This window comes from Bolinopsis microptera, chromosome 5 (assembly GCF_026151205.1).
Source record: "Bolinopsis microptera isolate Bmic1 chromosome 5, MBARI_Bmic_1.0, whole genome shotgun sequence".
Taxonomy (NCBI): domain Eukaryota; kingdom Metazoa; phylum Ctenophora; class Tentaculata; order Lobata; family Bolinopsidae; genus Bolinopsis; species Bolinopsis microptera.
The window spans coordinates 8,934,070-8,957,853 of record NC_087076.1 but is presented as its reverse complement, the minus strand read 5'-3'; the positions used below and the strand labels follow the sequence as shown (position 1 = coordinate 8,957,853).

At 38.9% G+C, this 23,784-nt stretch overlaps 3 protein-coding genes across 4 annotated transcripts; 1 reads left to right on the top strand and 2 right to left on the bottom strand.

Annotated features, from left to right (window-relative positions):
- The first annotated feature begins 7,564 nt into the window (after positions 1–7,564).
- Positions 7,565–11,357, top strand: LOC134815296 (uncharacterized). Its single transcript, XM_063823810.1, has 4 exons — positions 7,565–7,658; positions 7,908–8,401; positions 8,531–8,607; positions 10,063–11,357. The coding sequence occupies exons 1-4, from the start codon at positions 7,622–7,624 to the stop codon at positions 10,169–10,171; spliced, it is 717 nt and encodes a 238-aa protein (XP_063679880.1). The 5' UTR covers positions 7,565–7,621; the 3' UTR covers positions 10,172–11,357.
- Positions 11,358–14,429: 3,072 nt separating this feature from the next.
- On the bottom strand, positions 14,430–17,618 carry LOC134815195 (solute carrier family 22 member 15-like). Its single transcript, XM_063823708.1, has 8 exons — positions 17,424–17,618; positions 17,100–17,216; positions 16,642–16,844; positions 16,350–16,477; positions 16,111–16,202; positions 15,380–15,817; positions 14,971–15,186; positions 14,430–14,846 (listed from the first exon to the last, which is right to left on the bottom strand). The coding sequence occupies exons 1-8, from the start codon at positions 17,535–17,537 to the stop codon at positions 14,595–14,597; spliced, it is 1,560 nt and encodes a 519-aa protein (XP_063679778.1). The 5' UTR covers positions 17,538–17,618; the 3' UTR covers positions 14,430–14,594.
- A 768-nt stretch (positions 17,619–18,386) lies between these two features.
- On the bottom strand, positions 18,387–23,784 carry LOC134815840 (carbohydrate sulfotransferase 11-like). Of its 2 annotated transcripts, none has more exons than XM_063824422.1 (9): positions 23,566–23,784; positions 22,776–22,991; positions 22,369–22,520; positions 22,014–22,170; positions 21,616–21,718; positions 20,400–20,553; positions 19,374–19,485; positions 19,089–19,213; positions 18,387–18,993 (listed from the first exon to the last, which is right to left on the bottom strand). In XM_063824422.1, the coding sequence occupies exons 1-9, from the start codon at positions 23,648–23,650 to the stop codon at positions 18,763–18,765; spliced, it is 1,335 nt and encodes a 444-aa protein (XP_063680492.1). In that variant the 5' UTR covers positions 23,651–23,784; the 3' UTR covers positions 18,387–18,762. The 2 variants fall into 2 exon arrangements, with proteins under 2 accessions (XP_063680492.1, XP_063680493.1); XM_063824423.1 differs by having other exon boundaries at positions 18,614–18,993; positions 23,608–23,784.

Sequence of the window (23,784 nt, the reverse complement as noted above, 5' to 3'; positions counted from 1 at the left end):
TAATTTGGAACATTACAGTAACGTTATTCAAATCTCAAACAGAAAAAAGTATATTTCAAAGCTTTGTGTTTTGATCACATGATTATGGGTGTATAGTGATTTTGATTGCATAAATTTGATTGGGCAGTGATGGTGAGTGAGAAGATGATGGGAGTGCCAGCCAGTAATTCTGTCAAATGAACAGCCCACTGAGGAGTGGTGAGCGCAAGCGCGAAAACGGCAGAGAGGGTGGCATAAAACGGAATACACGGCCACAGAAAAGACACAGAAACTAAACCGTGCGCGGTAAGTTAGCCAGTGTCTGAAAGCTAGTGTTGCCCGGTAGGAGGCATCCAAAAGAGGTGCCGTGGTGAACTGAGGAGGAAAAGTTCGAATGCAATGCGAAGCAACTCAAACTGATGATGAAGAGGTAGACTGAACGGGAAGTAAAGAAAAAGGGAAAGGAAGGATCCAGCTGAGGTCTGGCTCATGTCAGGAAGTGATGAAAAGCTCACAGACAAAATCATCCGTGGCTGTCTACCCCGTACGTAGGCAATGTCCGAGATTTCAGGCATCAGGATACACTGAAACAGTGCAGATTTGATTACGACCAGGGTCCTCACGGATACCCCGCCTCGGAGGTCGAGCCAATGCCCTGCTTTCGATACTTATGTCTACTGGTGGAACCTTCATATTTTCTCTACTAGCAGTCACTGTAACCCTATCACTCGGAAGGCCCCACAGCTCCTACATGGACGCACGGCCGGGAGCCCATGTAGGGATAAAAGTGAACGCAAGCCTTCCATCACATCCATCACAGATTCAAAGCTGGGAGGAAAAAAGGGAGGAGAGGAAAAAAGAAGAAAGAATACAAAAATAGAAAACTGAGAAAGGAAACTAATTATCTGCTTTCAGACTGTCTTTGAAGTTGAGGGTTAGTCTGTAGATCTTGTTAATGGTGCTGGTTGAGAGTTTGATCAAACTTACGTCCTCATCACTGGGAGTATCCTTGCAATCAGACTGCGACATGAACGTGGAGGCAAGATTGAAGCTACCATTACCAACATTGTTGAGTAGGTTTCCACTGAGATTTTGAAATTTGTCCCTAGGACCTTTCCCTAGGGGGCAGAAATGGAGCATATGATTCTCGTCCTCGATGAATAGCTGGTTGGTGTTACGCTCGCAATAGTTGCAGGTCCTTTCATCAATTGGAGTTTTGTCATATCTCCCCCTTTCAATTCTAAGGTGATGAGAACTGGACCGAATCTGTGTGGTTGCCCTTCTGTCCTGAAAAGACCTAGCATAGGTTAGATATGGCTCCCATGCAAATTCTGTTTTGACTTCACTGTAGAATGATAGTTTTCTAGAATCTTTCACCAGAGAACCCCAGGAATCGCGGAACTGTTTTTTCAGGTTCTCTGTGATTAATTCAGGGCTGCAGGAGTCTGCGAGTGAGGTTGCGTTCAACAGCGACGATGAATTCCTTTCAAGAAGGTCGATGTTATTGAATGATTTGATGATTGATTCGATGCCTACAAACCATGACAATTTGAGGTTAATCTGCTCAGTCATTGCAGCTTTGACTAGTTGTGTAGAGGGGAGGCTCATAACTCTTTTGAAATATTTAGTACTCAGTTTCAACATTTCAATAATGATTGGGTATGAGCCAGTTTCTCCCCAGGCTGTAGCATTGACTGCCCTTCTGTTTATACCAAGAAGGTATTTTAGGTGTTGTAGATGCACTTGCTCAAGTTGCTGTTTAGCGATGTGAGAGACCGCATGATCAAGATTGTGAAACTTGCTGAAGCTAGAGAGGACCTTATTGACGGTGGGTAGAACCGGGGCCCAAACTTGACAGCCGTAAAGTAAAATTGGCTTAACAAGGGTGTTAAATAATTTGTTAAGGCAGGATGCATCAACGATTCTCCGGTCTATAGTGCTTCTCAAGCTGAAGTAAGCTCCAAGTCCTTTACGGTATAGAGAGTCAGTTGCTTGCCGAAATTTCCCTGTGCTGCTTATAATAATCCCAAGATAGCAGTAGCTGTAGACCATCTCGATATCTCTTTCGTGAATGGAAGGACGCCAATTTGGGATGTCTGGTCCTTTGCCATTGAAGACCATGAATTTGGTTTTGGAGATATTGATTTCCAGACCCCATTCGTTACAGTAGTCCCCAATAATCGTAAGCAACTTTTGGAGAGACTCAGGATCTAGGCCGAGGATTACTAGATCATCAGCCCACGCTAGGTGAGTCACTGAAAGTCCAGCGAGTGTCGGACAGTTCGCAGTAGCTTCGCTGAGGAGGTCAGAAAGCTTTTTAAAGTAAACTTTGAAAAACTGAGCGCTAAGTGGGTGTCCTTGTTCAGTTCCTTTAAGGATCTTGAATGCTTCACTGATTTTCCCATTCATCTTGATATGACCCTCTGATTTGCTGTACATGTCTTTGATGATGTCGTAGTAGCCACCATTGACACCATAGCAGGCTAGTTTGAACATGAGAGCTTGTCTGCAGACTAGATCGAAAGCTTTGCGAAGATCAATGAACACTGCATATATTTTACTTTTGACTTTCTTGTATTTTTCTATGGTGGACATCAGCGTGAATATATGGTCATTACATTGACTTCCTTTGGTAAAGCCTACAATGACTTCCTTTGGTAAAGCCTAATGACCTTGTTCAGTTCCATCAGGTATGCCGAAAAATTCAAACAATAGTTGAAGACTGGTGGGCCCTGTATATCACCTTGCCCAGTACCCGAGTTGACATCAAACCAACCTGTAACCTCTCCATTGACCCTAACAGCACTAACTGTGTGAATAAAGAATGCCTTCATGATTCTAATGTACTTGTCAGGTAAGCCGTAGTGCTGCATACTTCTCCAAATGAACTGCCTGTCAATTGAATCAAAAGCTGCTTTGAAATCAACAAAATGAATATACACCAATATACAGGGTGGGCCAAAAGTCAGTACCCATACGTTGGCCTTAATAGCTCCGCCGTGTTTTATACTTGAGAGCTGTTGCTTTGCAGATGGCATACTGTACTTACTGGTTCGAGGATTCCGTCGTCAAAATTTGAAAATTCGAATATTTTAGACCACGCCCATTCAATATTAAAACACCTATATTGTTTTCTCTGAACATGCTGAACGCCTAATTTTTTCAGAGGCGGTAGATTATCAAATGTTGCATATGATCTGAAAACATGAGGCAAAACGGATTAGAAATGACGAAGTTATCAAGCATTTTGTGTATCTCGTTAACAAAATTGACTGGGTGATTATGTGACACCGTGACACGACACCTTAATTGGGCACCCTTAACAATTCCCATAATGTTTAACGGGGTAGTTAACGGGGTCACCTTATTACGTGATTAGGTAAACCAATCACCTGATCACACGTAATGAATAAACTCGTTATGCTTCATATCTCGGTCATCTGAGAAGCTACAGTTCTAATTCTTTCAGGACAAACGTAATTCGAATGGCCAAACACAATTCAATAATATTTAGCTTGATCCGACTATCCAAACTATCAAATAAATGTGAAAATGAACCTCCATTTGAAAAAAATGAACGCGAATATTTTTCGAGTTGACAAATTCCTCGAACCAGTGGTGGTACTAAGTCATACCAGAAAGAAGTATTTAAATTGGGCACTCTGTGACTTATCTATAAAGGTCAACGTATGGGTACTGACTTTTGGCCCACCCTGTATTATACTTAATTTTTCCATGCCATTACTAAGTCTCCGCAGGAGTATCATCTGCAGGAGATTGAGGCTGTGGATGTTAATGTAATTCCTCTGTTGTTAGCGCAATGAGAGGTGTCACCCTTTTCATCTTCCCACACTTTCTTGAACAACAAAACTAGTTGATCAACCAACCCATCCTGTCCATACTTAATGTAAGTTGCTCGTTGGTGATAGCATCCTATCCTAGACTTTTGTGATTGTTGAGTTTTTTGACGGCATCAACAATCTCGTTTCTTGTAGGAGCCTCATCCGAATCGGAAAGGTCGTCAAAACTGGGTTGTGGAGGGATGTTGTCTAGCTCAGAAATATTGGCCTCTTGGGGGGGGGGGGGGGGGGGAGGGTTCAAGAGCATAGAGAAGTGCTCTTTCCACCTTTCTTTTTGGGCATGTGGGTCGGCAATCAACTGGCCAGATACGTCTCTAACTGCAGTTGACAACGACTGCTTTTTCTTCTTTCCAGATATGACATTGATCTTCTGCCATGCCTCGCGTTGCTGACCTTTTCTCGCAGCTTCTTCCAAGTCATCGGCCATTCTAAGTGCCCAGTTGTTATCGTCCACCTTGCTACTTTTTTTAAAGAGCTTATTCAATCTAGAATACTCTGACCTGTTAGCGTTCGAATTAGGGTCTTTACACGCTTAAATTCCTTACGGTTCTTCAATAACTCTTTTGTCTTCTGAGATTGGTGCCTGTCCTTATTTTTTTGAGGTCTTTCCCCAAGGATTACCATGGACACTTGTGCGACAGTTGTCTTGAAGTTGTCCCACATTTATTCCAGGTCAACCTCAGGTTCCAAACAGTTAAATTTTATACAAACGCACCACTGTACAATTGAGCGCTACATAACTACCAACTTTGTGTTAAATTAAATGTTTGTTAAATTCATTGAATTTTCTTCTCACTCTTTTGAATTTTACTTGGAGATCCAAGGTTTTGTGTTTATAGACACACCGATTGAAGATGATGTAGTATGGTACAGTACTATATTTATAATTTAAAAAATTTAAAAAAAGGGTTACCCCCAACCCATGTAGCTGAGACACATCACAGCAAGTAGACCAAAGTGGCTCTTGCTTGTGAAAGGTGTATCAACTACCGCTGAAGAGGTGGGTTGAGAGTCCCCCCTAGTTGCTGGTAACATTTCGTCCGTAACATTTCGTATAATATAAAAGCTACAATAAATTATCTATAAAATTTACATAAACAAACTTAAGGGGGCCGGGGGGTCTTCATCAAAATTCTCTCGAAATTGACTTTATAGTTGTTTCTGGTAGAGGGGAGTGATATCTACCAGCTGCTTTTGTCCCATGGAAAAATATTGTTCCTAGCCGAAATTATCGCCGGTCTAAGGTCAGCACTTATGTGTAATTGTATTGCGCGAGCGATTTTCAATCGCAAATTCTGAAAATCGAGTCTAAAAATCTATCTCCTCCTACATTTTTTGAGCAATCACCCTGAAACTTTCAGGATATGTTCTAGGGACCATTTAGAAGATTTGATCGAGCCAAAATTTTGAGATAGGCCTTTGAAAAATTTTTATTCAATTTTGAAAATCTTGGACCTGAAAAAATCGTAAAAAAACGAGGTCCAAGATTTTCAAAATTGAATAAAAAATTTTTAAAGGCCTATCTCAAAATGTTGGCTCAAACAAATCTTCTAAATGGTCCCTAGAACATATCCTGAAAGTTTCAGGGTGATTGCTCAAAAAATGTAGGAGAAGATAGATTTTTAGACTCGATTTTCAGAATTTGCGATTGAAAATCGCTCGCGCAATACAATTACACATAAGCGCTGACCTTAGACCGGCGATAATTTCGGCTAGGAACAATATTTTTCCATGGGACCAAAAGCAGCTGGTAGATATCACTCCCCTCTACCAGAAACAACTATAAAGTCAATTTCGAGAGAATTTTGATGAAGACCCCCCCCCCCCCCCCCCCCCGGCCCCCTTAAGAGAACTCATAGCTCGTCTTCTGAAGTATGAGATTGAAGGATACCTCTGCATTCAGTCCAAGGTGCTGGCTTTTTTGTCTTCTTCTGATTTTCCTGAGTTGTGAGTGCTATGAGTGTGCTTTGTAGCAGATCAAACCTGAATCGTGTCCTGATGTGATTTTTGACCTGGCTCTTAGCTTCTTTATTGTGGTCAGCTATCATCTCAGAGATACTATCTATGAACACAGTGCAGAGTGGTCCATTCCTCCAGATGTTGCAAAGACTAGTGGGACAAAGGACCCTTTCTCTGACTGAAGAACTCTCTCTTCATAGAGATTTTTCAGCAGTTAGCAGCAGTGAGTAGCAGTTGAGAAAAGACAATTTTGAGAAAAGACAATTTTATTATTTATCACCAATTCAATACATAATCAATAAATATATATCCGAATAAATTTGATTTAAAATTCAATGATACAAGTATGCTAGCAGCTAGCACGCTTGTATTAAACAATATACACGCTGTTAAAATGGGTCTTACCACACCGCCACTCACATTAGCACAGTTGGTGAACGGACCCAGGCGCTGTTAAGCTTTTATGAGCCCTGGTTTACTGCTGAGAGTGGTGACGGGTCTGACATTAATTTTATCTTAGTTTTCCCTATATTCCAGTAAAATTTTAGTTTGAGTTAAATGATTTTTATGCGATATTTAAATAACAGCTGCTTGCAATACATTACGTATTGCAATACATTACGTATTGCTTAAAATTTGTTAAATATGCTCGCTATACACTTAACTTTTAGATATACCATATGTATATGTACATATTAGCTCATAATACCAAATAACAATAATAAATAATCAAAAGCATGAAGAGGTCCAAAACCAATTCAAGCATGACACCAAGTTGAACACATTGTCATCGGAAGCTGCAAGCTTATTAACATTTGATTCCATGTAAATCCGTTATTATGCAGTCACCTTCACGCGGTGTCGACGGATCATGCGAAAAGGGTTTTTGACAGGCTGTGCCCTTCCATAATTGTACTGAACCATTGCCTGATACGATGTAAACATGAGTGTTGGATAAGTGAGCCGCGCAAGCGCTCGCGCGCGCATTTGTGATCTGTATATTGTTTAGTGAAAATAATATAGAATTTGAACATGAGAGAGAAATTATATAATGAATATGTCTTTATCTGCCAAAATTAAACTGTTTCAATGTTCTAATAATCCGATGCTTCTATTTTTCACTTTAAGTGCAGTGGAAGAATAACGGTTCTAAGTTCAGATAATTATCTCGTAGACAAAGAATTAATAAAGTTTCTGATAATAATAGTTATAACTTTATAATCTCTACTATAATTCAGAGAATTATTTTTGTCTGTATGTATGTATGTACGACCGCCCACGTGCAAATTAAACGAGAAATAGGAATTTAGGTAACAACCAAAAGGTTCCATAGCAACGGTGTTTTAATGCACACATGCACGTGCAAAGATTGTTTTAACGTCATTTTGATCAGTTTTGTGGTGATTACGTTGTGTTTAAAGTGTTTTATATTTAAATCGGCTGTATCTTCGGTCGGGATGGATCTTTTTTGATGCGATTAAAACTTTCTTTCAAAGAATACTACTAGCTTCGTCCCTGTTACCACGGGCTTTCTAGTAATATTTATAATAATAACTGATAATAATAGTTATAATCATAGTTATAATAATAACTGATAATAATAACTGATAATAATAGCTGATAATAATAGATATAATAATAACTGATAATAATAACTGATAATAATAACTGTTAATAATAACTGATAATAATAACTGATAATAATAGATATAATAATAACTGATAATAATAACTTACAATAATAGTTATAATAATAACTGATAATAATAGTTATAATAATACGACGGAAAGCTGAGGGAGTGAGAATGTAGACATCCACAAAGATGAGATTAGTGACCTGTCTTTACATTGCCCTAGCATGTAAGTATTGCAATAAAGTATTGAGTTATAAGTGCAGTTCAGCATAACTTCTGTAGTAGCAGTTTACTAGGTCATGTAATGGGGCTATTGTTTAATCAAGTTTATTGTCCTAAACGAACAACCATCAAACAGGAGCTTTATTCTGATAGCGTTACAAGATTTATTTAATTGCAGATAATATTCACTTATCCTGTTGGGAATGTGTCGTACCAGCAGCTGTTTTAAGCTTTATAATAAATTTATCCTCAGGTATCTGCCTGGTTGAAGTTGCTCAGACTGATCTAGTGGATGGTGAGACAGTTCCAGATATACCAAATACTGAGGACAGTGTTCTGCCAGATAAACCAGCTGTTCCTTCAGATAGTCCAGCTAAGGGAGTAGTAGTTCTGCCAGATGAACCAGCTGAGGGAGTAGAGCTAGAGGATGAGGTACAGGATGATGTAGTAAAAGAGGGAGTGGGGGAGGACGCCGGTTCTGATCCAACTAAAGTAGACGATATAAATAGTGGCTCAGATGATGTCGCTATAAAAAGTGAAGTAGAAGCTGAAGAGAGTGAAACAGATGAAAAAGAACCTGAAAGTGAAACTAATGAGCAACAGAAAGATGAAAATGATCAAAAAGGAGAAGAGGGGATAACAGATAAGAAAGATGACCTGAATGACAATCCACAAGTTGTGGACCCAGATACGATCTCCGAGGAGACTGATGCCCGGTTCCACACTGTCAAGTTAATGCTTTATATTGTAAGTGTTCGGAGGAGTTGGATGGGGTAATAATTTCCTACTTGGCTTACATATTTTGTGTTGCTCAATAGATTATAATGATCAGTAATCTTTTGTGAACAAGATGTTTGATAACTAACTGCTCTTCAGATAGCTCCAGTGAGTGCGTTAGTTGTTATCTACTTCATTATGAAGGGTCTGAAAGGAAACAGTCACATGTTTCTCAAGTAAGTTGTTGCTTTAAATTTTGCGCGTGCTAGATCCGCCTTTAATTAAATCGAGAGCACGTTTCCTTGATTTGTGTATGCGATTTGTATGCGATTTCACCCCTGTATGCGATTTGTGTTCCGGGGTATTTGGAACAGGTTGAGGGTTTTAAATAGTTAGTACCTGTCCCAAACCATCATAAAAATCAAGTTTCGACCTCCCAACCCACTCAGGCCACTCCCAGGGGCCACGCCCATCCCAAAATAGCTGAAATCCTGGTAAAATCAAGATTGAAAATCTTTACCCCCGTATGCGATTTATGTTCCGGGGTAGGTGGCCCATGTTTTAGTATAAACTTATAAAAATGGGTACTGCCTATCCCAAACCATCATAAAAACCAAGTTTCGACCTCTCAAACCACTCAGGCCACTCCCAGGGGCCACGCCCATCCCAAAATAGCTGAAATCCAGGTCAAATCCCATACAAATCCAGACTGAGAATCTTTACCCCCGTATGCGATTTATGTTCCGGGGTAGGTGGCCCATGTTTTAGGATAAAAATGGGTACTGCCTATCCCAGACCATCATAAAAACCAAGTTCCGACCTCTCAAACCACTCAGGCCACTCCCAGGGGCCACGCCCATCCCAAAATAGCTGAAATCCTGGTCAAATCCCATACAAATCCAGACTAAGAATCTTTACCCCCGTATGCGATTTATGTTCCGGGGTAGGTGGCCCATGTTTTAGTATAAAAATGGGTACTGCCTATCCCAAACCATCATAAAAATCAAGTTTCGACCTCCCAACCCACTCAGGCCACTCCCAGGGGCCACGCCCATCCCAAAATAGCTGAAATCCTGGTAATCACAGCATTAGAAGGGTCTTCTCAAATTCAGTAGCGTAGCGCGCGATGATTTTGTGGAGGGTGTAATTCATTGCACGTACTTAAATTTGTAGATATTATGATTAATTCGATTAAATGAAGAACTGAACATGAGATCACCGAGCCATGTGGCAGTTATCTGTTTAGCTCTCGTTGCTCAAGAAGGCTCTGAAACGTGGCAGTTTAGCTCAGCACAATACTAGATCCTAAATATTACAAGGTTTAGTGCATCACAATGAGAGTGATGCAGAATAATCATCTCCTGTCAATTAACCCAAGTACTAAAGTAGTATAATTAGTCCGATAAGTATTTAGTATTAATATTAATTGAAACTATGAGTATAATCAGATCAGTATTCAATAACGGTAGGGTCACTGACCCTTACTCAAAAGTTGTCTACCCTTAGTAAGTGGGCTTCCTGGATAGTGGATACTGTTATTACTGCCCTTATCAATTCAACATCGTTTTTGACCGGATGATTAGCGGATAAATATCTTTAAACACAGTAAAACCTCTAAACTGCGACTTAAGATATGATTTCTGTCAACTGAAATCTCACGAAAGTGTTCTAATCTGTCGTCTGCCTCGCAGTCGATATCACATCGTGGGCGCTCGTGGAGACAATATCGAGCTGAGACCTCTTGGTTACGAGAGCGACGACGAGGAAGACATCGTGTTCGACTCAGCCAGACAGACTTGATCAGTTAATGTTGTTTAATACATATGTATACCAAGTTACATAACAGTTAATGTTGTTTAAGGTGAACCCGGATACTTCTGAAAAATACAACCTTCTCCTCAGCCTCATCTAAGGAGCCCTACTAAAATTAAGATATTGTAACAAATGACTGCTGAATAGCCGGGAATGTTTTTATAATGATTCGTATAACGCATGTACATTCATAATATATAATCATCCATCATTCAAGTTTATATTGAACTCATCGTTTTTAAAATATTGTTTGTGGATTGTATTTGTTCGTATAGGGTGACTGGAAGTGTTTTGATAATAATTAGATACTTTTAAATAACTAAACCGTCAAACATCTATCAGAAACTCACCTATAAATGTTACATTCGTTAACCCTGACATGTATACATTGCATAAGTGTATAAAGTAAAAGGAGGAAGTAAAATGCTCCATAATCGTTACCCACGGCATTCTTTGCTGTTTCCTTTTCGTCATTCTTATCTTCTATTAAATGAACATTTATGAAATACAACACTCATTTGAAATTTAAGAAGACTTGACGTAATCATGTGCTCGTTTTGTTAGCTTCTTATTATCACAATTCACAACTACCATTGTAATAAATACACTAGTACTTACACTGCGTTCTTGATGTTTCCGAGGGTTTTAGCAAGTATTTTCTCAGTGTGACATAAACTTATGCCTCTTAAGTTTAAGTACTATCTTGGAAAAGGTCCCTTCGATGATTCTGCGATTTAACCCGTGTCCCGTGTTTAAGAACTAAAATATGTTTTCGTTGATTTTGTACTGTAACTTCTCAGATTGTTGATAGTTTTTGATTTATATATGTAGTTAGCATTCAGTTCAACATCGACCAATTGAGATCAGAACCAGCAAAATGTCAAATTTCCATACCTGGCGGGGAGTATAAGGGAGGTGGGGGAGGGGAGGAGGGGGGGCTTAAAGTATATTTGAGCATTTTATCTAACCTCGAACCAAATTTTGATCGAAAACCTTTGAGCTGTTCAAACATGCGACGAGTTCGATGTTTCACTGTTTTGAAGTTAAATAATAAGTTTTATTTTCCAAATCTTTAATGAACTAAATCGTGTTGTTGTACCGCTCTGATTAACAATAGAGTGTATTTTAAGATTGCGTTTGTTAGATTGTTATAATTTTATACAATACAATGTTTAAGAATAAACGTATTTCATTTGGTCTTAGCAACTGCGTGTATATAAAAACAGAAGGTGGAATAGAGCCCACAGTATTTTTAAAATTCAAAATTTCAGTGCGTTCAATTACTATTCCTTCTAGTTTCTACAATCCTCCACATAAGTCAATACCTGCTCGGTTAATAAGGAGGACAGATCATGGTCGAGAGTGGTGAAGCTTCTGAGGCAGATTCTTTGGCTCTTTTCACCGCATACTCTCTAATTATAATAGGTAAGTAAAAGGAGAGAGCTGTATGCTAATACAGCCGATAAGAGGGCGGGGGTCTGGAATGGACAGATCACTGAATGTTACGAATATTCTTACTAATAAATAATAATATTACGAATATTTGAACGATCCTTCAGTTCTAACACTCCTGTCTACTGTCTAGGTTGTGTGGGCGTTATCCTTCAGTTCTAACACTTCTTTCCAGGTTGTGTGGGCGTTATCCTTCAGTTCTAACACTCTTGTCTAGGTTGTGTGGGCGTTATCCTTCAGTTCTAACACTCCTGTCCAGGCTGTGTGGGCGTTATCCTTCAGTTCTAACACTCCTGTCCAGGTTGTGTGGGCGTTATCCTTCAGTTCTAACACTCCTGTCCAGGTTGTGTGGGCGTTATCCTTCAGTTCTAACACTCCTGTCTAGGTTGTGTGGGCGTTATCCTTCAGTTCTAACACTTCTTTCCAGGTTGTGTGGGCGTTATCCTTCAGTTCTAACACTCTTGTCTAGGTTGTGTGGGCGTTATCCTTCAGTTCTAACACTCTTGTCTAGGTTGTGTGGGCGTTATTCTTCAGTTCTAACACTCTTGTCTAGGTTGTGTGGGCGTTATCCTTCAGTTCTAACACTCCTGTCCAGGTTGTGTGGGCGTTATCCTTCAGTTCTAACACTCCTGTCTAGGTTGTGTGGGCGTTATCCTTCAGTTCTAACACTCCTGTCCAGGTTGTGTGGGCGTTATCCTTCAGTTCTAACACTTCTTTCCAGGTTGTGTGGGTGTTATCCTTCAGTTCTAACACTCCTGTCCAGGTTGTGTGGGCGTTATCCTTCAGTTCTAACACTCCTGTCCAGGTTGTGTGGGCGTTATCCTTCAGTTCTAACACTCCTGTCCAGGTTGTGTGGGCGTTATCCTTCAGTTCTAACACTCCTGTCCAGGTTGTGTGGGCTTTATCCTTCAGTTCTAACACTCCTGTCCAGGTTGTGTGGGCGTTATCCTTCAGTTATAACACTCCTGTCTAGGTTGTGTGGGCGTTATCCTTCAGTTCTAACACTCCTGTCCAGGTTGTGTGGGCGTTATCCTTCAGTTATAACACTCCTGACCAGGTTGTGTGGGCGTTATCCTTCAGTTCTAACACTCCTGTCCAGGTTGTGTGGGCGTGACCCTGAACAGCTTCTTATTGGCATTTCTGCTTCACAGTCTGTACAAGCAGCGGATTATCGCTCAGAAGATTGTCTACATCAACCTCGCTATCTCCAACTTAGTCTTCTCTCTTGTTGCTTGTCTCATTAGGGGACCAGGTAAGATTTAAATAATTCTGAATATTGAGATTGTGGGACTAAATGAGCTGCTTAGGAATGTTCTTTCGATAATATCAGCACCAGCAAAGAAGTTCAAATAAAAAGCTTCTTTCTTCCTTCCTACTTTAATTTGGAATTTATTTGATCTCATAAATTAATCACACAGTCGGAAAATTCACTTCCAATTATTGTGCAGGCTTGTTCCTCCAGAAGCTGTTTGACAACCGGGGTTTCTGTGTGGTTACTACTTACATTGTTTCCTTCTGCTCAAAAGTGGATTTGTTGGTGATCGTGCCTATCACTCTATCCATCTTAGTCGTCACGGGTAATATGGCCTCTTTAAATCTGGACTTATGTTATAGAACTTTTATCCCAAACTTCAGCATGGTACAGTTTACGGTGTATTGTGTAATCTGTTTGACGACTTTGGTTGAATTTCGACAAGTTCTTTTTTATCACAGTCACGTAATTTACCGCCTAATCTGATGGTAACTTTGATGATAGAATAAGAGCCCTTATCTAAGATTTGTCTCACTAACATTATGATTTTCAGTGAGAGGATTTGACCGCTGCACCAACTGGTTCATGATAAAACTCAGCTTAGTCTCCTGGCTAATACCGGCTCTCTTTCTCACCTCCTTCACAATAAAGGGTCACATCACACCCCACAGTTTCTACATCCAATACAGCAACAAATCACGCCGCTGTGACTTCACGGGCACGTCCCACCCCGCGTACATGACCTCCCAGTCAGTGTTGTTCTTCTACACCCCGACTGTGGTGTGTGCTGTAATGTACGTGATAGTGGGCTACTACCACACCAAGTACCAGGTACCGGGCGTTCTGAGGTTAACCAGACGGGGCTGCTTTGTTACCTTCTTCTACTGTGCCTGCTGGTTGCCCTTCATGGTGGTGTCCTCCTACTACCGGGGTGTGGTCTCCAGTCAGGTCTTCGTCTTCACCTACCTCTTCTACTACTTCTCAGTTGTGGTAAACCCCCTCACATACACCCTTACCTCTCAGTTCTTCTTGAGACGTGTCAGGAGCTTGTCTACTTACCACATTTCTCCTGTTATTGTTAATGAAGCCACTGATACTGGACCTCATGTCAGGGTGGGACACAGTGGGATGGACTCTGATGATGAGGTTGGGAGTGGGGTGGATATGATTTCTCGTGCCCCAACATCTGTGCAGTTTTAATGGTTGTTCATTACGTATTATGAGAATTTTCATTTTACCGCCAAGAATAATACCAATTCAAAAGTTTTAAAATCTAAATTTTATTAAACTTACTCTTTAATCATGTAGGATACGAAAGAGGGTGCTAGATAAGTTTTTAAAATCTGGTTTCTTGGATGGGTGAAGCGAAGGTGATATTGGGTTAAAATGTCAAAGGTAAATTTTGTTAATTGGAGGTTTATTTGTTTGAGCAATGTTACACAGTGTTTGGTAATAGAATCAAGAATAAGTAATCAAAAATGTAGATGTTTCAGAAAGCAGCCTAAAAATTAAATAATTGTGCGTTTACACCTGAATAAAATTGCTATAATTAATAAAGTACTAATGCTACATCAGATTTTCATTACACTTAAATCAACCTCAAACGAGTAAACACTTTCAATTAATCTAACAATTTATATTGATTTAATATGAATTCGATTGTTCGTGTATTTAAACTGTCAAAATTTCTACAAAATCCAAGACATTTCAAAGTTTTTCGTCGTCCCTGAAAACTTCACCCTCATCATTAAGATTAGCTCGCAGAGTTTTATCCTTGGTTTCGGGAAGTCCTAACGTTAGTAGTATAGCGACTCCGCACAGCAACACACACAAAGAGTTGAGCAGGTAGTAGCTCGAGTCGTTACAAGCCTTAACAAGGTATGGTGCTATGAAGGCTCCGATTCTAGCACATATGGAACACATATGCAGTCCAGTTGATCGGATAGAGGTCGGCATCACCTGATTATTAAACTGTAAACGTTAAATTAATTGAAATTTTAAACTCTAATAAATTCATTTTGTAAACGTATCTCTACTTTAAAGAGCTATAATAACATCAAGACATTAATTCTGTAACATATACCTCGTTAGTGTACATATAGACTATCATGAACATGGCGGCCACCCCCCACTTGGAGCCCACAATAGAGGCCACTCTCTTCACGGTCCAGGCTCCAACCAAGCTCACTTTCAGAAGAGAAAGTCCGCAGCAAATCATTACCAAAAGTAGGTTCACAAAAAGAGTTTTTCTTCTCCCGATCTTGTCCATCATGACCGCTGTTGCGGCTGCCATGGGCAACTGAAGGATTTCGTTTTATTTCCAATATATTATAATTTACTAGCTCCATCCCCCCCCCCCCCCCGCCCTCACTAGCTCCTTATCAAGACTACACACCGATTACCGTTCTAATGTACGGTTAATCTGGGTTTTAATGCACTTAGATAGTATAATGCAGAGTTAGTTTGAAGTGGTAAAAATAAAGTGTCCTAACCTCCAGAGCTCCCATGATCATGAAGTTGATAGAAACACTTCCAGAGAGGGCATCAAGAGCGTAATAGAAGCCGTAGTAAAGCAAACTTGTAACGAACCAGTGGAAGAAGAACTTGAGAGTGGTGATGAGGAAGGCTCGGTTCCTTATTATCATCATAACATCCCCACTCTCTCCACCTTCAGAAACCTTCTTTAACTGGAAGTGTTCCTCTCTCAGACCGTGGTCAGGTCCGAGATTGAACCTGGCCATTTTGAGGAGCACATCAGTGGTTTCCTGTGTAGTGGAGTTAGTGAGCAGCCAATGTGGGCTCTCTGGTACGAATATTGCAAGCAGTGGAACAGCAAGGAGAATGGCACTTGCCCCGTTTAGAGCTCTCCACGAAGTGAACATCTCGTACACCCCAGCCAGCAGCAAGAGACCAGCCGTTTTGAACAACAACTGAAATGGAGAAATAGATTTGTAATTACAAATACATCTTTTAAATGACAAAATTGTATTATTTCTATTTATTTAAAAAAATATATCTTATCATCGTCAACAGTTATAAACTTGAAAAATCGCAATTTCGATGTCTTCCTTGTAAGGTTTTGGGGTTTGGAACAAAGAATTAACAATAATTGAGCATACAAATTTGCATGTTTAAAATTAAATTATATCCCCATACCGCCATACGTTTGCACTTCCAAATGCGCTTAAATTGCACGTGCAAAATATTAGATAGCATTACTTACCCCGAGGAAATAGCAAACAGGTCGTTTTGTTGAAGGGAAGAACTCGTCTCTATATGTTATGTGAATAGACATGTAAGCAACGCTCGTCACGCCTGACATTTGAGTACAATCATAGATAACACAGTACACACTAATTTTCTAATTCAGTTTACGTAACAACAATTTAACATTTTACTAGGCTCAGTTATACGGTTATCCTGATGTTAAACTGTAAAGTGATATGTAATTTGAACATTTACCTGATAAGGTTCTCAAGGTTAGGAAGAGGGGGTAGGAGGATGAAAATGTCTGGCCGATAGCCAGAATCAGGGACAATATTATAGATGACAGGAGAGTCTTCTTCCTACCATATTTATCAGACAGGTACCTGTTCGAATAATACATATTATATACATTTCACGAATTATTTTAACACCAGGTATGTAATTAGTATGGATCAGTTGATGGAAATACAGTAATAAATAATTAGTAGTTGACCTGTTTCTGAGTGAAATAAAGAATACCCGCAGGTTTTGTGTAACTCCTACTCACCCACTGACAGCTAAACCTACAACAGTTCCAGGAACAAAGAAGAGCGAAGACGCCAGGATAGCGTAGCTGGAGTCACACTGCAGCTCGAAGTAGCTGACCATGGTCCGGTCAGACCGCACCCAGTCCCAGTTCTCTCGGGGCATCTTACACATATCCTCAACACACACTTTACCTGCTTTACACTCCCATTCCGGCACCACCAGCTGAACGGTTAACCTTTATTTTTGGGTGACTTTTGTTTTATTTTGACATTTCCATAATTAGTAATTACTGGTAATACATACCTACATAGTACATAGTAGGAGTAGGATATAATTATAAAATAGTAGGGATGGCCGGCAGTAATAATACGATCACTTTATCTGCGTACTAAAAAACTGTAGCAATCAAAGCACAAAGTTTTACTGTTTGCTGTCGTAACTAATTATTTAAACTATAACGATGAAATTATTACTCACTAAGAAGACGGCCATGAGGAAGTTGTACGCAGAGAGCAGGTTGAGAAGACTCAGAACAACTAGATAACATATCTGGGCTCGTCCTAAGGGTCCTATGTAGTTGTAACATTCCTCAATCTAATGTGGGGAGTAGTCAAATATTCACAAAGAATTGATAAAATAGTTACATTAGTTAACAAAGTTAAGATGAAAGCAAATATCTAGAGTATTACAAGAAATAATAACTTCCATCTTGGACAGTCTTAAAACTTTAAAATATTTGTACATTCGAACGCACAGTCTCACAAACAGTTGCGAACACAGCTACAGTGCCACAAAAATTACCTTAGTAAAAGACTTGATTCCGCGGTTGTCAAAGAACTCCTGGACTCCCTTGCATGGCTGATTTTCGGAATATTTACTTCTTACTACTTTTGTACCTTTCAAATCGTCCTCCATGGTTGACCCCGTAGAAAAATCACAGATCAAGAAACAAATTCAAAGAAGAATGAAGGGAACAGTATACTAATGGCGATCATGTTTCAAAACATGAATCTGATGGGATTTTATTGTAATACGGAGCTTATAAAGAAGACCGGTACAAAGAGATTACTCTGAAGCCGTACTCGTTAAATATGATGATTAAATTATAATTTGTTATGATTTGCACTTCAACAAAAAGGGATGTATTCTTCTTCTTCTTTTAAGCTCGCCGATTTCAGGCCTAAAATCAGGTTGTAAAATTGTAAAATGCATGTAAATATATGTATGTATATGCGTACAAAATGTATGTATCAGCTGTATCTGTTATAAATCGAACCTAAAGTGCGTATCAGGATCAGTTTCCTTACTCCTTTATAATTTCCAAACTGTTTGTTTCTCAGTGTTTATAATTATTTCACCAGCTCCAAGCACCCTTATTTTGGCCGTTCTTACTTCTTTCATCAGTCATCTCACTCTTTCATGTTACTTTCATTTCCCTCATTTATTACTTACTAATTCTACTCAGTTTCTACTCGTACTTCATTACTTATTATCGCATACTTAATATAATCAGAACGCTGTTTTAGAAAGTGCACTTCTTTAAAAAATGTCTCATCCTCTAAAAAACTCCCATTTGGAGATTTATTTCTTTACTCTACAATGTAGATTATTACTTTAATCTACAATGTAGATTATTTCTTTGCTCTACAGTGTAGATTATTTCTTTACTCTACAGTGTAGATTATTTTTTCGACATTATATTTTGACTTGGTAACTCTTACTCTTGATCTTAATCAAGATATTTTTCACATATAAACGTCATTGCGAATTGCCTTGCTTAACTCAAACTATACTACAAAACTCACACTTTACAGCTGTAACGAAGGAATCTGGAACATCTACAACCGAGGAATTGTTTCTTCCGCATATACAAAGTCGAATAATTTCCATAATTCTCCGAGATTTTGTGTGGTTGCCATCAAATAATTTATATATGCTGTTTACGTCCAGTCATCAGTTTATGTTTAATGTACATTAAAACAATCAAATTTCTGAATACAAATTTTATCATTTACAAATCTCAATAATAAATCATTAATTGTAATTAAAATTTATGCAAATTTCATTCTTGATTCTTCGCAACAATCATGTAACTCGTAATGGTACCTTTAAAATATAAAATTGATAGCTTTATAATAAACTATATATCCTCTAAATGAACAGTTGCCGATGTGAGAAAGGGAAAGTTTTGATCGTGTATCAGTGAATAGCCCAATAATTTGATCTCTTTCTCGTACAGCTTATAAACGCCTGTTTTCAGTGTTTCGGTCAGGTTGGAGAAGGCCAGGGCGGTCACTTCCTCCGAACTGTACTGATCCGCTGCTCTTTCAGTCCGGCTCGGGGGAAAGGGAATATCTTTTAAACTTGGCACCTGTAATAATTAGTATTTAGTAATTAGTAATTAGTGTAAACTTGGTTTAAAATATCAGTATTTCACCCTAGATCTAAACTTGTAGATTAACTTACCATCTCCTTCATCTCCTCTACGTGCTGATGTGCTGTTTCGAGCTGTGCGATAAGATCGTACTTTACTGTTGAGCCACATAACCCTATATAGTCTGCAAACGGGGCCCAGTGGTAATTCTCTCTAGCTGCCCAATAGTTTTAATTAATTTACATTATTTTCTCAAATACAAGGCTTACTGTTACAACTACTTAGCTTACAATCATAAACCGAATATTATCAACACATTGTAATTAACTGAACAAGTCAATTAGCTAAATAATTAATTAGTATGTTTAATTAATTACCATTTCCCGTGTAGATAAGGTACTCTACAAACTGTTCGAACGAGGGCCGGTACTGCCTCCTTGGCATCCAACTCAGTGCCGCATCCACTCCGTAGTTCTGAGCTATAATCTCCTGCCAGGTACATGTTTTTAATTCTTTTTTTTTCTAACCCAAAAACCTTAGCTCAAAACGTAGACAATTCTGCTATTTGAATCAAGGCCTTACCTCTTAAGGGGGCATACACCAAAACTTTCCAACCCAAATGACCTCATAGGAAGTTCAGTGACCATCTAGCGCACCCTTTCCATACCATACAATTTTTTGTGGAGGATTCCCATTTTTGTAATCGAGCATTTCCTGGTCAAAGTGCATTTTATAAAACGCAGCCTTTTCCGATACGATATCAAGATTTTACACACATCTTGAACAAGATATGAATAAACTTCGTGCAACATTTCAGCTCGATATCACAAGAAATGATTGACTTATAGCCTCTCAACAAAACAAATTGTGCTTTTCCGAAAGATGCACTTTAACCAGGAAATGCTCGATTACAAAAATGGGAATCCTCGAAAACAATTTTTGGTGTGGAAACGTTGCGCTAGATGGTTACTGAGCTTCCTATGAGGTCATTTGGGTTGGACAGTTTTGGTGTATACTGTATGCCCCCTAAAATGTATACTGCACAGTAAATCGGGTTTTGCTGTTTAGTGTTATATCATACTACTTTTATGAAGGAGTAAGTTGACAAAAGATGCGCATTCGTATATTCATTTATTGCATGTTTATTTGTTTTTTGTGTTTAATTTACGATTATTTGCATTTGAGATTCTGCGATTAAATTTATTTTGTTGATTGTAATGTTATGATATTGCATAATTTATTGTAAATGTAATATATGTTTCAGAAAATTATGTAATGTAACGTGATGGAGGTTCTTTAAGCGGGAAATTCCAGTCCAAACCCTGGAAACATGACATAAAGGATTTGTTTTACTTGTTGCATGAAAAGCACTAATACAGGGGGGGGGGGGCCGGGGGCTGTACCTGTATTTGGTCCACGTAATGCCCCTTAGGAATTCTTACTATCTTGTTCCTGTACCCGCTCACAAGACGAACTAAGGGGTTTCTGACGAATGTTACTTTGTAGTATGTTCTCAAAGCTTCCTTTTGCAACTCTAGAGGTGCTTCCCAGAGGCTCCTGAAGGACAGAGGGAGTGTAAACTGTGTATTATTCAAAAGAAGTGTGACTACCTTTATGCGAAGTGTGACTAACTTTGTGTGGAGTGTGACTAACTTTGTGTGAAATGTGACTAACTTTGTGTGAAGTGTGACTGATTTTGTGTGAAGTGGGACTAACTTTGTGTGAAGTGTGACTAACTTTGTGTGTAGTGTGACTAACTTTGTGTGAAGTGGGACTAACTTTGTGTGAAGTGTGACTAACTTTGTGTGTAGTGTGACTAACTTTGTGTGAAGTGTGACTAACTTTGTGTGAAGTGTGACTAACTTTGTGTGAAGTGTGACTAAATTTGTGCGAAGTGTGACTAACTTTGTGTGAAGTGTGACTAACTTTGTGTGAAGTGTGACTAACTTTGTGTGAAGTGTGACTAAATTTGTGCGAAGTGTGACTAACTTTGTGTGTAGTGTGACTAACTTTGTGTGAAGTGGGACTAACTTTGTGTGAAGTGGGACTAACTTTGTGTGAAGTCTGACTAACTTTGTGTGAAGTGTGACTAACTTTGTGTGAAGTGTGACTAAATTTGTGCGAAGTGTGACTAACTTTGTGTGAAGTGGGACTAACTTTGTGTGAAGTGGGACTAACTTTGTGTGAAGTGGGACTAACTTTGTGTGAAGTCTGACTAACTTTGTGTGAAGTATGACTAACTTTGTGTGTAGTGTGACTAACTTTGTGTGAAGTCTGACTAACTTTGTGTGAAGTGTGACTAACTTTGTGTGAAGTGTGACTAAATTTGTGCGAAGTGTGACTAACTTTGTGTGAAGTGGGACTAACTTTGTGTGAAGTGGGACTAACTTTGTGTGAAGTCTGACTAACTTTGTGTGAAGTATGACTAACTTTGTGTGTAGTGTGACTAACTTTGTGTGAAGTGTGACTAACTTTGTGTGAAGTGTGACTAACTTTGTGTGTAGTGTGACTAACTTTGTGTGAAGTGTGACTAACTTTGTGTGAAGTGTGACTAACTTTGTGTGAAGTGTGACTAACTTTGTGTGAAATCTGACTAACTTTGTGTGAAGTGGGACTAACTTTAAAAGTGGATTCTTCTCCTCGTTGTGTACCTCCTCCATCTCGGAGTATTCTCTTTTATCTCCTCCTAGTTTCAACATGAACTTCTTAAAGGAGGTGCTACCTGTGAAATCATTTCCTTGTCACCTCGAGGACTTTTATTTAAAACTAGTGTTGGGGCAACACTTTCTTAGGCGATTTAGTAACAAGACAATACGTCAATTCTGCCTGCTGGTAATAATAAGCCTTCTCATAATTATAAGCTTATTTTTATTATATTAAACAATTAATTGGCCCACCAGTTTACATTAGAATCTAATCTTACCACTGCAATCTATCAAAGAAAATTAAAATTAGCTAGATAATGATAATGCTTCACATTAATTAATTAAAATTGCTTTTCTGACATCTAAACTCACCGCATTTAGGGTTAGCCACGTAGATGAGCTTGTGCTCAGTGTTATAGTAAACTAGTCTAGGTTTAATTTCTACCTCTCCGTTGTCAAGTCCTAATGTTTTACACTGTTGTGAGATGTGGTCTCGTAGGGTTGCCTGACTGGGCGCTACACCACTTCTCTGAGGAGTTACCATGGTAATTTTAGTTACGTATTATTACATTTGCCATGGTAACTTTAGTTACGTATCATTATGTATTTACCATGGTAACATTTCCCATGGTTACTATGTATTATCAATAGTAACTTACGTATTATTAAATTTACCATGGTAACTATAGTTACGTATAATCACAGTTACCATGGTAACAATAACTACCTGATCGATGGAAGATATCGTCCTCTTGAGTCTATCATCAAGCTGTACATGGTGACCTTTAGCGGACTCTATGATAACCTCCATTTCCAAAGAGAGCGAACCTTTATAACTCTGATTTCTTGCTTTAACTGCACTGTTCCAGGTACCGTTATCTGATATTATTGATATTGATTATAAGAACGAAAACCTGGGGTAAAACACCCGGAGCAGGACAGTCTGGGAGTGGGGGAGGGCATCTGGTTTAAATCTGGTATACATCTGGTATACATCTGGTATACATCTGGTATACATATGGTATACATATGGTATACATCTGGTATACATCTGGTATACATATGGTATACATCTGGTATACATCTGGTATAAATCTGGTATACATCTGGTATACATCTGGTATAATTTCCTACCTGTTTCAATCTCCTCCTCTTTATCAGAAGAGTCGTCATTATTCTGTGTTGAATTAGGAGTAGTAGAAGTTACTGTTGTGGTGGGGGTCGAATCGGGGAGTAACTCTGAATATGTGTGAGACTCCTCTTTCTGTACTTTCTCAACTTGTACTTGTTCGTTGTGTATGTTAATGTTGAGGAACTCTTGTGACTGTTTCCACCCCGCCAGATCAGCTTCTGAAAACGTATCTGGTTGGCTAACAGTTCAACTAATTCAACTTATACTACGATAAGATATAAAAAGATGTGCGGAAAATCAAATATAGTTATGATAACATGGCGGCTGGCGGGCAGCCATATTATATTAACTATATTTGATTTTCAAAGATTTGGACATCCTTATTAATATTAAACATCAAAATATATACGAATAAATTGCGAATGTTTTTAAAACGTTTAACTGACTGATCCTTTAACTTTCTTTCTTCTCAGAACTATTTTTGCGCTGTTCTGTTTCACTTAATTCTTTAATTGTTTTACATTAAACCAGGACATGTTTTTAATTTGATCTTGCAGCCTCATTATAGGCATAATGCTTCGTCACGTGGCAGCGGCTTATTCCGGGAAAATGCGTCTTAACCCCCTTTAATCGGACAAGTAGCTTAATGCGAATTGGCCTAGACCGACATTAAATCAACTCTATGCAGGAATAAAGGCTATAATTTGAATTACGCTGGTATAAAGCCGACACAAACGCTATATTTAAATTTAAAATATGAAAGTTTAACAAAACAACAACAATCATTCTCACCTATACTATCTCTGAAATAAAGGAGTAACAAGGACAACGAACCAAGAACTGCAACACATCTGAGGGTATTCTTCTCCACGAACATGCTGGCAGGAACGTAGCCGAGTAGAAACAATGTTTAACAGTCAAGTGAATAGAGAGGTCCCAACTCCCTCACTATCCCTGCCTCTCAGATCCTTGCTTGCCAAATGCCAGTTTCTCTATGCTCGCTAACTAAAT

Coding starts and splice junctions, on each gene's coding strand:
- LOC134815840 (XM_063824422.1), bottom strand. CDS start 23,650: ATGTTCGTGGAGAAGAATACCCTCAGATGTGTTGCAGTTCTTGGTTCG. Junction 20,554..21,615: donor GAGAAGAATCCACTTTTAAA/GTTAGTCCCACT, acceptor TCTGTCCTTCAG/GAGCCTCTGGGAAGCACCTC. Junction 19,214..19,373: donor CCTTATCTACACGGGAAATG/GTAATTAATTAA, acceptor ACTATTGGGCAG/CTAGAGAGAATTACCACTGG.
- LOC134815296 (XM_063823810.1), top strand. CDS start 7,622: ATGAGATTAGTGACCTGTCTTTACATTGCCCTAGCAT. Junction 7,659..7,907: donor TCTTTACATTGCCCTAGCAT/GTAAGTATTGCA, acceptor ATTTATCCTCAG/GTATCTGCCTGGTTGAAGTT. Junction 8,608..10,062: donor AACAGTCACATGTTTCTCAA/GTAAGTTGTTGC, acceptor TCTGCCTCGCAG/TCGATATCACATCGTGGGCG.
- LOC134815195 (XM_063823708.1), bottom strand. CDS start 17,537: ATGGAGGACGATTTGAAAGGTACAAAAGTAGTAAGAAGTAAATATTCC. Junction 15,818..16,110: donor CTGTTTGCTATTTCCTCGGG/GTAAGTAATGCT, acceptor TCTCCATTTCAG/TTGTTGTTCAAAACGGCTGG. Junction 15,187..15,379: donor TGATCATGGGAGCTCTGGAG/GTTAGGACACTT, acceptor GAAATCCTTCAG/TTGCCCATGGCAGCCGCAAC.